Source organism: Rattus rattus, chromosome 2 (genome assembly GCF_011064425.1).
Source record: "Rattus rattus isolate New Zealand chromosome 2, Rrattus_CSIRO_v1, whole genome shotgun sequence".
Lineage (NCBI taxonomy): Eukaryota > Metazoa > Chordata > Mammalia > Rodentia > Muridae > Rattus > Rattus rattus.
This window is the reverse complement of record NC_046155.1, coordinates 106,293,283-106,309,589: the sequence shown is the minus strand read 5'-3', so window position 1 is coordinate 106,309,589 and position 16,307 is coordinate 106,293,283. Positions and strand designations below refer to the sequence as shown.

General features: G+C 37.0%; 1 protein-coding gene across 1 annotated transcript; it reads left to right on the top strand.

Moving 5' to 3' along the window:
- The first annotated feature begins 8,727 nt into the window (after positions 1-8,727).
- On the top strand, positions 8,728-9,637 carry LOC116894201 (olfactory receptor 490-like). The gene is given in 2 exon segments (XM_032895914.1): positions 8,728-8,780; positions 8,782-9,637. Coding segments are annotated over 2 exon segments (909 nt in total).
- Positions 9,638-16,307: the final 6,670 nt, after the last annotated feature.

Sequence of the window (16,307 nt, the reverse complement as noted above, 5' to 3'; positions counted from 1 at the left end):
AAGAGAACACATGCCAGCTTAAGTTACTGTATCCAGCAAAACGTTCAATTAACATAGATGGAGAAACCAAGGTATTCAATGACAACACCAAATTTACACAAGATTTTTAAACAAATACAGCTGTACAAAGGATAATTGATGGAAAACTCTAACACAAGGAGAGAAACTACACCATACAGAAAGCAAGAATATAATTTCCTTGCAATGAGTCCAAAAGAGAGACAAACATAATTCCACCTCTAACAACGAAAATAACATGAAGTGGCAATCACTATTCCTTAATATCTCCCAAGATCAGCAGACTCAATTCCCCAATAAAAAGACATAGACTAACAGAATGATACATAAAGAGGACCCAGCATTTTGCTGCATGCAGGAAACACACCTGAGACAAAGACAGACACTACCTAAGATTAAATGGCTGGAAAACAACTTTCCAAGCAAATGGCCTGAAGAAACAAGCTGGAGTTGCCATTCTAATATCAAATAAAATTGACTTTCAACCAAATGTCATTAAAAAATAAGGAAGGACTCTTCATATTCATCAAAAGAAAAATCCACCAAGATGAACTCTCAATCCTCAATACATATGCTCCAAACGCAAGGACATATACTTTCATAAAACAAACCTTACTAAAGCTCAAAGCACACATTGCACCTAATAGTAGGAGATTTCAACACCCCACTCTCATCACTGGACAGATCATGGAAACAGAAATTAAACAAAGACATAGAGAAACTAACAGAAGTTAAGAACCAAAAGGATTTAACAGATATTTATAAAACATTCTATCAAAAAAAAAAGGATATACCATCTTCTCAGCCCCTTATGGAACCTTCTCCAAAACTGACCATATAATCTGTCACAAAACAGGACTCAACAGATGCAGGAAGATAGAAATAATCCCATGCATCCTATCAGATCACCATGCAGTAAGACTGGTCTTCAACAAAAATAATAATGACAGAAAGTCCACATATACATGGAAGTTGAACAATACTTTTCTCAAGGAAAACTTGGTCAAGGAAGAAATAAAGAAAGAAATTAAAGACTTCTTAGTATTTAATGAAAATGAAGATACAACATTCCCAAACTTATGGAACACAAAGAAAGCGGTACTAAGAGGAAAACTCATAGTTCTGAGTGTCTGCAAAAAGAAACAGAAGAGGGCATATGTCAGCAGCTTGACAGAACAACTTAAAGCTCTAGAACAAAAAGAAATAAATAAACCCAAGAGGAGTAGAAGGCAGGAAATAATCAAACATAGAGCTGAAATCAACCAAGTAGAAACGAAAAGTACTATATAAAGAATCAACAAAAGCAGGAGCTGGTTCTTTGAGAAAATCAACAAGATATTTAAACCCTTAGCCAGAATAACCAGAGGTCACAGAGAGTGTATCCAAATTAAGAAAATCAGAAATGAAAAGGGAGACATAACAACAGAATCTGAAGGAATTAAAAAAATCATCAGATCCTACTTCAAAAGCCTATATTCAACAAAACTGGAAAATCTGGAGGAAATGGACAATTTTCTAGAAAGATATAAGGTATCACAGTTAAATCAGGAACAAACAAACCATGTAGACAAATCCATAACTCCTAAAGAAATAGAATCAGTTATTAAAAGTCTCCCATACAAAAAGAGCCCAGATCCAGATGGGTTCAGTGTAGAATTCTATCAGACCTTCATAGAAGACCTCATACTTATTTGTTTTGTTTTCTTTTTTTTTTTTTTCCGGGCTGGGGACCGAACCAGGGCCTTTCGCTTCCTAGGCAAGCGCTCTACCACTGAGCCAAATCCCCAACCCCGAAGACCTAATACTTATACCGTCCAAACTATTCCACAAAATTGAGACAGATGGAGCACTACCAAATTCCTTCTATGAAGCCACAATTACTGTTATACCTAAACCACAAAGAAAGAGAAATTCAGACCAATTTCCCTTATGAATATTGATGCAAAAATAAGCAAACCAAATCCAAGAAAACTTCAAAACAATCATCTATCATGATCAAGTAGGCTTCATCCCCTAGGCAGGGAGGTTAATATATGAAAATCCATCAATGTAATTAACTATGTAAACAAACTCAAAGATAAGAATCACATGGTGGACCAACTTTTCTGCTCCAAGCAACCTGCCTTGTGGACTCAGGACACACAGAGGCAAAATCCCTCTGGGACAGGACACTTCCGGTTTTTAGCTAGAGCCCCAACCTCTCTGATCCCAGCCCAATGCTCACTGCTCCCAAACCCTTTGGGAGAAAAAGCTCACCCCTTGGACAGGTGGGCACTCCTGAGACTGCAGAGCATGAGATACCACCAATACTGCCCACCCCTGCCAATATCCCTGGCCCAAGAGGAAACTGTATACGGCCTCTGAGAACCAAAAGATAGGGGCACTCAAGCGGCAGGTCCGCCGCAGTCCAGACACTGCCCTGATCTGAAGGGACCTATCAACAGTTCTCTGCACCCAAATCCCGTGAGAGGGAGAGCTAAACCTTCAGAGGGGCAGACACGCCTGGGAAGACAGAAGAGATTACACTCTGCCCATGTTTCTGACACCAGAGGAAAACACCTAACGCCATCTTGGACCCCGATGCACAGGGGCTCTGGGAAAAGGCAGCGCAGTCCCTCCTGGTTGCAGCCCTCACAGAGACCTCAAAAGCAGCCCCCCACAAGCAACTTGGGCTGCGGGACCACAGGTAAGACAAACTTTTCTGCTCCAAGCTACCTGCCTGGTGGACTCAGGACATAGGACCACAGAACAGCTGAAGACCAGTAGACAGGAAAGACTATACACCCGAAATGACACCCTTCATAATAGTCCCAAATAATATAAAATACCTCAGTGTGATTTTAACCAAGCAAGTAAAAGATCTGTATGATAAGAACTTCAAGCCTCTGAAGAAAGACATTGAAGAAGACTTCAGAAGATGGAAAGATCTCCCATGCTCATGGATCGGCAGGATTAATATAGTAAAAATGGCCATTTTAACAAAAGTGATCTACAGATTCAATGCAATCTCCATCAAAACACCAATCCAATTCTTCAGAGAGTTAGACAGAAGTATTTGCAAATTCATCTGGAATAACAAAAAACCCAGGATAGCTAAAACTATCCTCAACAATAAAAGGACTTCTGGGGGAATGACTATTCCTGAACTCAAGCAGTATTACAAAGCAATAGTGATAAAAACTGCATGGTATTGGTACAGAGACAGAAAGATAGACCAGTGGAATAGAATTGAAGACCCAGAAATGAACCCAAACACCTATGGTCACTTGATTTTTGACAAAGTAGCCAAAACCATCCAATGGAAAAAAGATAGCATTTTCAGCAAAAGGTGCTGGTTCAACTGGAGGTCAGCATGTAGAATAATGCAGATTGATCCATGCTTATCACCTTGTACAAAGCTTAAGTCCAAGTGGATCAAGGACCTCCACATCAAACCAGATACACTCAAACTAATAGAAGAAAAATTAGGGAAGAATCTCGAACACATGGGCACTGGAGAAAATTTCCTGAACAAAACACCAATGGCTTATGCTCTACGATCATGAATCGACAAATGGGATCTCATAAAACTGCAAAGCTTCTGTAAGGCAAAGGACACTGTTGTTAGGACAAAATGGCAACCAACAGATTGGGAAAAGATCTTTACCAATCCTACAACAGATAGAGGCCTTATATCCAAAATATACAAAGAACTCAAGAAGTTAGAGTGCAGGGAGACAAATAACCCTATTAAAAATGGGGTTCAGAGCTAAACAAAGAATTCACAGCTGAGGAATGCCGAATGGCTGAGAAACACCTAAAGAAATGTTCAACATCTTTAGTCATCAGGGAAATGCAAATCAAAACAACCCTGAGATTTCACCTCACACTGGAGAAAATGGCTAAGATCAAAAATTCAGGTGACAGCAAATGATGGCAAGGATGGGGAGAAAGAGGAAGACTCCTCCATTGTTGGTGGAATTGCAGACTGGTACAATCATTCTGGAAATCAGTCTGGAGGTTCCTCAGAAAATTGGATATTGAACTACCTGAGGATCCAGCTATACCTCTCTTGGGCATATACCCAAAAGATGCCCCAACATATAAAAAAGACATGTGCTCCACTATGTTCATAGCAGCCTTATTTATAATAGTCAGAAGCTGGAAAGAACCCAGATGCCCTTCAACAGAGGAAAGGATACAGAAAATGTGGTATATCTACAAAATCGAATATTACTCAGCTATCAAAAACAATGATGTTATAAAATTCATAGGCAAATGGAGGGAACTGGAAAATATCATCCTGAGTGAGGTAACCCAATCACAGAAAAACACACATGGTATGTACTCATTGATAAGTGGCTATTAGTCCAAATGCTTGAATTACCCTAGATTCACAGAACACATGAAACTCAAGAAGGATGACCAAAACGCAAATGCATCACTCCTTTTTTAAAAGGGGAACAAGAATACCCTTGGGAGGGAATAGGAAGGCAAAGTTTAGAACAGAGGCAGATGGAACACCCATTCAGAGCCTGCCCCACATGTGGCCCATACATATATAGCCACCACACTAGATAAGATGGATGAAGCAAAGAAGTAGAGGCTGACAGGAACCGGATGTAGATCTCTCCTGAGAGACACAGCCAGAATACAGCAAATACATAGGTGAATGCCAGCAGCAAACCACTGAACTGAGAATGGGACCTCCACTGAAGGAATCTTACAAGGACTGAAAGAGCTTGAAGGGGCTTGAGACCTCATATGAACAACAATGCCAACCAACCAGAGCTTCCCGGGCCTAAGCCACTACCCAAAGACTATACATGGACTGACCCTGGGCTCCAACCTCATAGGTAGCAATGAATAGCCTAGTAAGAGCATCAGTGGAAGGGGAAGCCTTTGGTCCTGGCAAGACTGAAACCCCAGTGAATGTGATTGTTCGGAGTATTGTGGTAACAGGGGGAGGACGGGGAGGGGAACACCCATAGATAAGGGGAGGGGGGGTTATGGGCATGTTGGCCTGGAAACCAGGAAAGGGAATAGCAATCGAAATGTAAATAAGAAATACCCAAGTTAATAAAGATGAAAAAAAAAAGTAAAGAAAAGAAAAGAACATCACTGAGGTGAAATGTTCTGGGACATGTTTTTTGAAAGTACAAATGAGTTATATTCCAGATTTAGCCAAGGTTTTGACTCGTGTTTCAGATGGCCTTGGTAGTGTGTAAGAATCTTCCACATAGTACTATTTTTCATGGTATGAAGATGCCATAGAGAAGAGTGAGAAGTCAGGAGAGGCCAGTGAGGAAGGTACAGCCTCAGTTGCAGTTGACAGCATGAACCTGAAGGGGTCATACAAAGAAGTTGAGGCTTGGCACCATGAATTAAGGCTATGAGAGGCTATCGCTAAAGCGTAGTTGCAGTGTAAGACCCCAGCATATTGGAGATGCCAGTTCCATGGGATGATTATCAAGAACAGGAGCAATAGTGGAGTAGAGTCAATCAGACCCTGAAGTGCTACAATGGCTGAGTTGGAGATATGACCCAAGTGCTTTTCAGGAGTCCATAAGATCATGTGTGGATCCTAGATACTGGAACAGGAAACTGTAAAGTTGAGTTCCTTTGAAACTCCAAGATGAAAGATGTGCCAAAGCTGTGGGGTACTTGTCAAGGAAAGTTGCTAATGGAGAGTAGAACCAGTCTAAAAGAAATAATCTGTTTAATTCAACAAAATTGAAAGGAGATAGATACCAGACATGCAGATGCAGAATTTGGAGTTTGCCTAGTTGGTTTTTGGTCTTGATTTGATCCAGTATTTCCTCACTATGATGTTTTAAAATAGTATTATCTATCCTGTGCCACAATTTATTGGAAGTATGTAATCTGATCTTTTATTTTGATTTTTTAAGTGATTACATTTAAGAAATTACAAAAATCTCAGAGGAGACTAAACATTTGACTGTTAACATTGTTGAGAAATTTATAGACTTTGGTGACTTTTTAAGTTGAATACATGTATTTTGCATTATGCTATGACTAGGCATGGCCCCCATAACTCATATGTTTGAGCAATTGTATGGGGAAGAGGGGTGGAATGTGTTGATTTGAATATAATTGGCCCATGGTATGTGGTATTAATAGAACATATTTCCTTGTTGGAATAAGTGTGGCCTTTTTGGATGAAGCATGTTACTGTGTAGGTGAACTTGGAAGACTTTCATGTTCATATTCAACCCAATGTGGAATGAAAGCCTACTCCTGGCTATCTGTGGAAGATAGTCTCCTCTTGGCTGCCTTCAGATAAATATGTAGAACTCTCAGCAGCTTTTACAGTACTAAGTATGCTTATGTGAAATCATGCTTCCTACCATGATGGAAATAGACTGAAACGTTAAGCCAGCTCTAATTAAATGTTTGCCTTTATAATTGTTGCTTTGGTCAAGGTGTCTCTTCACAATAATAAAATCCTAAGCAAGAGAGTTCCTAAGAAAGGGCATTACATCACTCACTACAATACTCACACAAATGAAGATACTGAATGAAAGAAAATGTTGTCTATTTAAAGCTCACTATCAAGTAAAATAAAATATAAAACTAACCTAGAACCAACAGTTACCAGAGATAATTCATTACTGTATACTGCTAATAATTTATCAAATAAAGGCACACCAATTTTCACATAAAAGAAAAATGTCAGATTGCATACTGGAAAATTGTGTTTGTGGGTAATAACTGACTTATTTTCATCTGATATAGCAGTCCCTGGAGATTGGGATTCACATTTGAATCCCAAGACGCTTCAGAGACTTACACTCCATGGCTAACAATGCTTGTGGGAAATATCTAGAAGGCTATAAAACCATCTTATAATTATCTTGACTTTCTTACTTTAAAATGAATCCTTATTTCAAAAGGTAAGTGTACTACTGACTTCCCTCCACCATTTAAGAATTTGTTCTTTAAATATATATATATTTGTATGTTCTTTGAAAATATGTATGTAGTATATTCAAAAATATAGTTGGGAAATCAGTCAGGTGTAATAAAGAAAAAGTTAATTAAATCAACTGTATGTCATAGTCCATTTCCTGTAAATAACTAGCATTCAAATCTTTATTATTAAACCAACACTAAAAAGAGTGGAAACCCATGGTCTCTAATGGCATGGAAGCTTAATGATCAAGGAAAGGCATGATAAATTTACTAGTTTTCACATAGGTTGGTAATTGTAAGTCAAATATCTCCTGAAAGTAAAGACTCTGTTTCCTGTCTATATTCTCTTGCATCCCAGGCTCCAGGCAACATTGAAAAACACAAGATTATAGGACTGGAATTCCCAAGACAAGAGAGTCAGTTTGCTTCTGACAGGGTATACATAAGTAAACATAAGATTGTGGGTTGAATGTTTACTGCTTGGTCTCTATAGGCAATCATATTATTTCATTCCACTGTATTTCATCTAAAAAAATGCCATATTAGGAAAGGATTTGGTGACTCGGTGAATAGTCACATACTCATTATATAGGAAATAGTAGTCACATTTTCCAAGTGATTTGAATGATAGTACAAAGAATTTGATAAAACATTGATCTAGTTAGCGTTTAAAGTATTTAATAAATTTATCATTGCTTCTTGCATTTATAATTTAATTATGAATTATTTGTTATCTCTTTCCAGTTCTTGCAAGAAATCTTATTTCTTGCTGTAAAAAAAATGACCTTAATATAGTCAGGTAACTAGTAGTCTGGATGATCCATGTTCCTAAACAATGGCCCCTTTTGGTAACCAAAAGCTAAATTTTTGCTTTTTCCAAATTACAACATACTCTTCAAGAGTATACATCAGTGGACCCATAGCTCCCACTACACATGTAGCAGAGGACTTCCCTATCTGGCTTCAGTGGGAGGAGAGACATTTGGTTCTGTGCAGGCTTGTTACTCCAGCAAAGAGGGATGCTGGAGGGGTGAGATGCAGAGTGGGTGGGTGAGGTAGCAAAGGAATCTAGGAGGCAAAGGAAAGGAGAGATTGGATGGTGAGTTCATGGAGGGAAGGCCAGGAAGGGGGACAGCATTTGAAATGTAAATAAATAAAATAATTAGTGAAAAATAAGACCTGTTCTTCACTTTATTGCCACTCTTAACTTATAGAGTACTAAGAGCAAATTGAATTTGCTCTACCTTAGGGTGGTTCATATTCTCATTCTAGTGCTTCTTATGTAAAGTTTGTTTACTAAATATTTTTCAAATCACACATTTTATAAACTATGCATTTTAATCAATAAGAGTCTAATATTATTATGAAAATGGCAACGAGCACCATATTAAACCCAATACAGTAATTGGGAAAGAATTGTTAAATGTCAGAAATTACTAAAGTCTTCATTATAAATTTTACATTTGTAAAATTTAATTTTTCTTCTACATATGAAAACATTATGATTTTCATAAGTCTTATACTAACACACTTAGTTTTAAATCTATAGGTATATCTTATATATAAACTATAAATTAAATGTAAATTATTTATAGGAAATTTCTAGGATTTAATTTTGAAATTTTTGATAGATTCCATACAGAAAAATATACGAACACTAAGCATCCAATGCAACACAACAATTATGTGTTTTAAATGACATATCTATAATTACTTCAATCTGTGCAGACGAATTTAAAAATCCCTTCCTGTACTGTCTCTATCACAGCCTGGATATAGCAACAGCTGAACTGTTTCATGGCTTTTCTGGAAAGGAACCACACTGTTGTGACAGAGTTCATTTTATTGGGATTTCACCATCATCCTGTGCATCTACCTGGTGACTGTGTCTGGGAACCTCAGCACCATCCTTCTCATCAGAGTCTCTCCCCAGCTCCATCACCCCATGTACTTTTTTCTCAGCCACTTGGCTTCTGTTGACATAGGAATTTCATCTTCTGTCACACCTAATATGCTTGTCAATTTCCTAGTGAAGAGAAATACCATTTCCTACCTTGGATGTGGCATCCAGCTCAGCTCAGCTGCTTTCTTTGGTGCAACTGAATGCTTTCTTCTAGCTGCCATGGCTTATGATCGCTTCATGGCAATCTGTAACCCACTGCTTTATTCAACCAAGATGTCCACACAAGTCTGTAGGCAGTTGATTGTAGGATCCTATGTTTGTGGGTTTCTTAATGCATCCTCCTTTCTAATTTCCTTCTTTTCTCTTCTCTTCTGTGGACAAAGTACAATCAATGATTTTTTCTGTGATTTTGCTCCTTTAGCTGAACTCTCCTGTTCTGATGTGAGTGTCTCTGTAGTTGTTATCTCGTTTTCAGCTGGCTCAGTTACTATGATTACAGCACTTGTCATAGCCATCTCCTATTCCTACATCCTCATCACCATCCTCAAGATGCGCTCCACTGAGGGTCGCCAAAAAGCTTTCTCAACCTGCACCTCCCACCTCACTGCTGTCACTTTATTCTATGGAACAGTTACATTCATCTATGTGATGCCTAAGTCCAGCTATTCAATGGACCAGAACAAAGTAATATCTGTGTTCTACATGGTGGTGGTCCCCATGTTGAATCCACTTATCTACAGCCTTAGGAGCAATGAGATTAAGGGTGCCCTGAAGAGACATTTTGGTAGGAAAACATTCTCTTAGATATGTCTTCAAATGCATTACATTGTCACACACTACACAGTAATAATATAACATAGATATTGTATTAAATGGAAAATGCATTTTGATGGGTGAATACATGTTATGATTCAGACTTAACCAGACTTCGAGTTTGGTAGTAAATGTACAGAGTATGTATTCATACATCATATAGTAAAGCATATATTCTTAAAGTTGTACCTAATAAATTTCATATGTAGCCAAAATTTTTACACAAAAATATCAAAATTATAATCATATTTTAAAATAATTCACTGCTATATAAAAATCATTGACCGAATAATTTTTAAGTCCTTGTCCATTGTCAATAACAGCCATCCTTAAGCATGTATCATAGCTATTGCTGGAATGAAGCACATCTACAGAGAAAATGATGAGGTGAAGTAGGCCATAAAATTACTGGAGATATTTTTATTTCAGTATAGCATCTATTTCAATAGTGCTTACTACAGGGGTTGGGGATTTAGCTCAGTGGTAGAGCGCTTGCCTAGCATGCGCAAGGCCCTGGGTTCGGTCCCCAGCTCTGAAAAAAAGAAAAAAAAATAGTGCTTACTACATCATAGGCATTAGATCTATCTTTCAATACTTTATTGCCAACAGTGGATGTTTCTAGGAAGAGTGTCCCATGTGGTAGCAATGATATACTTCCAAAAAGTATGCTACCACAGGAAACATTTTGATTTTAATTATGGGAGTGGAATCCACAGCTTGGCAGTATCAATGTATTCCTAAGCCATAGTCCTGAAAACGCCTGAGAGTCTTTGTCTTTATATGTTAATGCCTACCATAACTGAATATCATTCTGTCCAACTTATTTCCTTATACTTAGGGACCTCATCGTTGGATCAGTTCATTTCTTTAGGAATAAAAAGATTATTTTCTTTCTCCTCATTTTCTGTGGTGTTATTTTATCAGCAAGTTTATAGCTTTGAGACCCATGTTGGTCTACTTCTGTTCATTGCCAGGTGACCTCTTTCACAATAAATAGTGCCAATAAGAAAGTTAATTTACTACATCAATTTAACTGTGATGTTGTTTTCAGATATGTTATCCAATACTAATACAGGCAAACCTTGGATGATAGGAATCCAAGCATACTTGAATAAAGCAGATATTCTCTCAGAGTGAATGGCATTTTCTGATCCATTCACAGAGAGAAGATTCGGTGTCTGAAAGAAGTGTGTTCCAGTGTGACTTTGAATTATGAGCTGTAGCACCACCTCTTATTGGTATATTAAAGGTGTGCACCTACCCTGTAGGATTAAAACTGAGCAGTTTTGCAATTTCCTGGAGGATTTTTATCTAATTTTCATTCTGTATTTGAATTATATGAGGCAGTCCAATAAAAATTTTCAAGAAATATTGGATGTGTGAATGTGTATGTGTACATATTTATATACACTTGTATGTGTTTCCATGTTTGCATAGTTTTGTTACTCTGTGGTAACCTAATACAACAGTTCACTAGATTTTTATTTCTATCCCTCAAACTCTAATTCAGTCTATGAGTATCATCCACAGCCATGACTTTTAAATAAATTATATTATTTTATAAGATTCTGAACTTTTGGATTTGGTAATTTGTTTTCTTGGGGTTTTTTGTCTTCTGATTATTTATCTTTTATCACATTTATAGTTGACAAAGATTTTAATTTACTTTCTGGGAATCCTCTGCACTTGACTGATTGTTTAATTTCTGGTACAATATCTTTAGAGGTTGATTAGGTCATACTTGTCAATTGTTGCCATTAATTCACAGGCAAATGGAGTTCTACCTGGAAATTATTTTCATGTACCTACATCTTGGAGTAAACAAGGTTTTCTTTAAGCAATTTCAGAGTTTCAGGGTCCACCTTTATGTGTTTTAATCCATTAGGAGTTGATTTTGTTCAGGTGATAGATGTGGGTCAACATTTGTTTACCAGTTCCACAAATTCTGCACCACCTTTGCCCCAGGACCTCTTGCAGACAAGACAGATTGTAGATTTAGAGTTTGGTGGCTGGGTTATTGTCCAGATTTCATTTTTTTTCTAGCTTACAGGTCATGACAAAGAGACTACAATATAGGAGTGAAAACTTCAAGCCTGTACCAGCTCAAATTCTATGTTCAGTAAGCTGTGTAGAAGTTCCATTTAGAAATGGAATTCCATTGTCAGTTTTCAAAGAACTACCTTCTGTTATAGTATCACCCTTGGTTATTTGGGGATTTTCATGGAAGCTCCTCAGCCAATAAGTAAACCAAATATAACCCATTTCTACCACCAGAACACTTTATAGCCTCAATTACTAGTTGTCCTCACTAGGGTCATCCTTATAGATTTCAGGAACTTTTTCAGTGCACCATATTTCCATACTTATCCTCCAAAGTTCCCAATTCTAGTTGTCATTCACCTACTTTTTCATTATTTTTCCTACTACCCGATATCTTCTAGTTTCATCCCCACCACCATCAGTTTACCTGCAGAATCTATTCTTTTAACCCTGTCTAGAGAGGTCCAAGCTTCTTCCCCATAGACTCCCCCATTATTTACCTTCTCTAACTATAAATTTTAGCTTAATTATCATTTACTTAACAGCTAATATTCACTTACAAGTGACTATATATTATATTAGACATTCTGGGTCTGGATTACTTCACTTAGGATTATCTTTTTTCTGGATGCATCCATTTGTCTGCAAGTTTCACAATGTCATTTTTTACTACCTGAGTAATTCTCCATTGTGTGAAGTATTACATTGCATAAATCACCATGTCTGGTTATGTACTACTACTGTTTAGTTTTTATTACTCTAGGTGAAAACACAATTGTTTGAAATCTCACTTGAGTCATGTTTATGAATGCCTGTTTATGTGAGTACACTTACATGTGTTTATGCATGTGTGTCCATTTTATATGGGCAAGCCTACTGTAATCCTAAAAAGTTTTCTCTCCTGTCCTTGCTCTAATATAACTTATTCTCCATGCACCATAGCCATAAATCTAAAGAAATTAGTTTGTTTCTTAAAATCTCCACATAGGATGATGTCATACAGGTGAGGCCGGCACAAGATAGAACAAGGCCTGTCATTGGACGAGAAGGAAAGATGGGTGGGAGAAAAGTTTGAGGGAAGAGGAGGAGATTGGAAGAGATGCTGTGGATAGAACATGGAGGCTGACATTAAGGCTCCACTCTGTGTATTTACTGATTGTTATAAATATTCTAAAGGGATGGATGTGTAAAGGGCTTTGTATGTTTAGGTAGGCAGTTATATCTTACCAATTGGATCAGAGGTTATTGTGTTGTGTGTCCCTTATTGTGGAGAATTGAGTTTGGAAGGGAGTGTGGTGGCAGAGACACTGGGCCACCACGGAGTTGGGATGTGTGTCTCTGAAACAATATCTAGCAGATATCTTTAGGCAGTTCAGTGCCGGACCTAGTGGCGGGGTAAAAGGCAGCCCTTTTTATAATTTTACAACAACACCTCCAAAATCTATATTGCTAACTATTACTTATACCTTTTGAAAATGTCGTCATGGTGGTTCAGAATAATCATCATCTAGACAGGCTCTATGAGGTAAATTTTTGGGTATGTTTGTGAAGAAGTTTCTACATTGTGGTAGCTGATATAGGAAGAGCCAGTGTAAATATGACAAAGTTTCTATGCCAAAATTGACTATAAAAACTTAGTATATTATTAATGTGCAATACATGGATTGCTACATATTAGTGGTTTGTTTTTCCACAATAGTGAATGTTTCATTTAAATGGTTTGAAAGTCTTTCTCTTTCTCTGAACTCTAATTGACACATACTTCTTGGACTTCAGTAAACTTACATAAATAACAAAGCTCAATGAATGAAAAGAATAAACCACTTTCTCTGACTGATCTTGAATCTGCTGGTCATGGGCTCTATTACAGGGCTCCTTGAACAACACTTGCCATAATTTATGAAAAACCAAATGAAGTAACACCCTCCCAGTCACCCAGTTTTAGTGGCTCAATGGAGTGGGACACTGATTCTCCTTATTATGTTTTCAGTTCTGGACCTAGCTATTATTCTGGGGAAATGAGATCCCTATCCTCTTGCAGCCTAGTGACATCATATATTGGTTAGAGGTTTTGTTTTTGTTATTTTCTTTTGTTAACTTGAAACCAGATACAGTTATCTGGGAAGAGGAGACAGCTTCTGAGAAAATGTTTTAATCAGGCTGGCCAGTGAATAATTCTGCAATATTTCTTATATAATAATCAGTGGGGGAATGCCCAGCTAACTATGGATGATGTCACTTCTGGGCAGATAATCTTGTGTGGTATAAGAAAACTGGCTAAGGAAGCCATGTAGAACAAGCCAGTAGTCATTGCTCATGCATGGTTTCTGCTTCAGTTCCTGCTTTCAGCTTATATCTTTGAGTTTCTACATGATTGATAGACTGTGACATTGAAATGTAAGCCAATGAAATCTTGTCCTCTGTAACTTGCTTTTTATCATATTGGTGATTCACTACAGCAATTGTTGCTACAGAAAGACAGAAAAATGACAGTAAGGTGATGAGTAAGTAGATAAGGAAACACTGTGAGAAAACATCCCACCATTGGTGAAAAAACACAGTAGACAGCAAGCATAGTACAATTAGTAGCATTCTATTGCAAATTAACAGAAAATATAGGCCAACATGGAGAAGACACTCTAGATCCTTGTAGTTACAGATTGAGAAAACTATGTGCAACATTTGATTAGAGAAATGCTTATCAAGACATATCTAGATTAAACTTTTAAATTAAAAAAGAAACACATTAGAGGTAGCCAGAGACAATGGGCTCATAACTTAGAGAGAAAAATGGATCTAAACAATGGTTTCAGAAAAATAATCATGAAGACAAAATGAGGGGTATAGCATTTTTCTTCCTTTATTGTGCTCTTTGGTTCTGTTTTGATGTGTGTATGTGTGTGTGTGTGTGTGTGTGTATGTATACTTGTGTGGAAGAGGATATGTAGATTTCAAAGGGCAATATTTCAGGATTGTTCTCTTGTCCAAATTTCTTTTGTGACATTTCACTTATTTCTGTTCCACTGTATATTCCATATAAACTGTTATTAAAATTTCAGAAGATTCTCCTTCCTCTATTTGCATTTCATCATAGAAGCACTGTAAATACAGACACACACTATAACAGCAAGCTTCATTTTAGTTTAGGAGGAGTAAAATACGGTCTTCAGATTCTAAAAACAAGCACTTTTACCTAGTGAGCCATTTCATAAGCTCAGATCTTCTCAATAATAGTATAATGTCTGATCATATCATGATTTTTCTCTCCAAAGTAAGCTTTCCTAAGGTTGAGTCTCTTCATTTTAGTATGACCATCCCCCCATTCTTCCTATTTCAATATGGGTTCCTGAGAAGTGGCTTAATATATTAATATTTTGAAAAAACAAATGACTCAGTCCTATACTGTTACAAATTAATCAAATGTAAAATTGTAATGGCATGTTAGAAGGAAAAAAGGAAAAGAAAAAAATGTCACTGTGAACATTAATTAAAGAAAATAGGAGTTGCCACATGAAGAGTTGACAGTGAAGAGCTCAGAAGAAAGAATAGCAAGTTCATACACATAAGGTTGTTAAAACAAAACTTCTAAAATGACAAAACTAAATGATGAAGACATTACATGTTGTCAGATATGAGAGAAGTGGAGATCCCTGGGGTTGTAATCTACAGCATAAACAATCTTCATGTTAGTAGACATGATCTGTGGTTTGATTGTACCTCTATTTTTGTCATAATACTAGTTGTGTAATTGTACTAAGATATTGAGAAATGAAACAAAATACACATAGGATCTCTGTAGTATATTACCACCTACTATTGTGTGTGAATTTCCCAATAACTACAAATTTTAAACTGAATATGACATTAAAGATGGTACCATATATAGATGCCAGCACCACTTTTTTTACATAGAGCTTTCAACTTTTAGCTAAAAGTATCTCCACTGCACTGTTCTCTTGTTGACATTCTCAATACTGTTAAAAGAACATGTAGCATGTATTATTGACATAGATGGGGCCTCAAAAATGCATAACAGAGTATTCTTCTGGAATAAACAGAAATCAGCAGAGGATTCTAGAATCTCTACCATTTTATTTTTCTTGTTCCTAATAATTTATTATATCAGAATAGTGGGCAGTGTGAGCATAATAATGCTAGTCAAAAACAGCTCTCAACTTCATGGCCCCATTTACCTACTCATTAGCCATTTGACTTTAGAAGATATCGAGTACTCTTCATCAATCACACCTATTAACTGAGTGGTTTTCTCAGGAAGCAAACACTCAATTCTGTGACTAGCTGTGTGATCCAGTACTGTTCAATAGTCAGCCAAGTGCTTCCTGCTGGCTCCCAAGGCCTGTGTACTCTATGTACCAAACATACAATATACTATGGAAATTTACAATTATTTTAGTGATACATTAACCTTATAATCCTAGAAACATAAGCATCTTTGTTATAAAAGCATTTGGTTAACTATAATGAGAATAGTTAGCAGTTTTCCCTTTGATTAATCCTTTCATTAACCAGCAATCTCTGCAGATCTGAACATAAATCTCATATAAGGTCTGTGTTCTTTGAGTGAACTCTTTAGATTTGAAAATATTGAATTATATGAAAT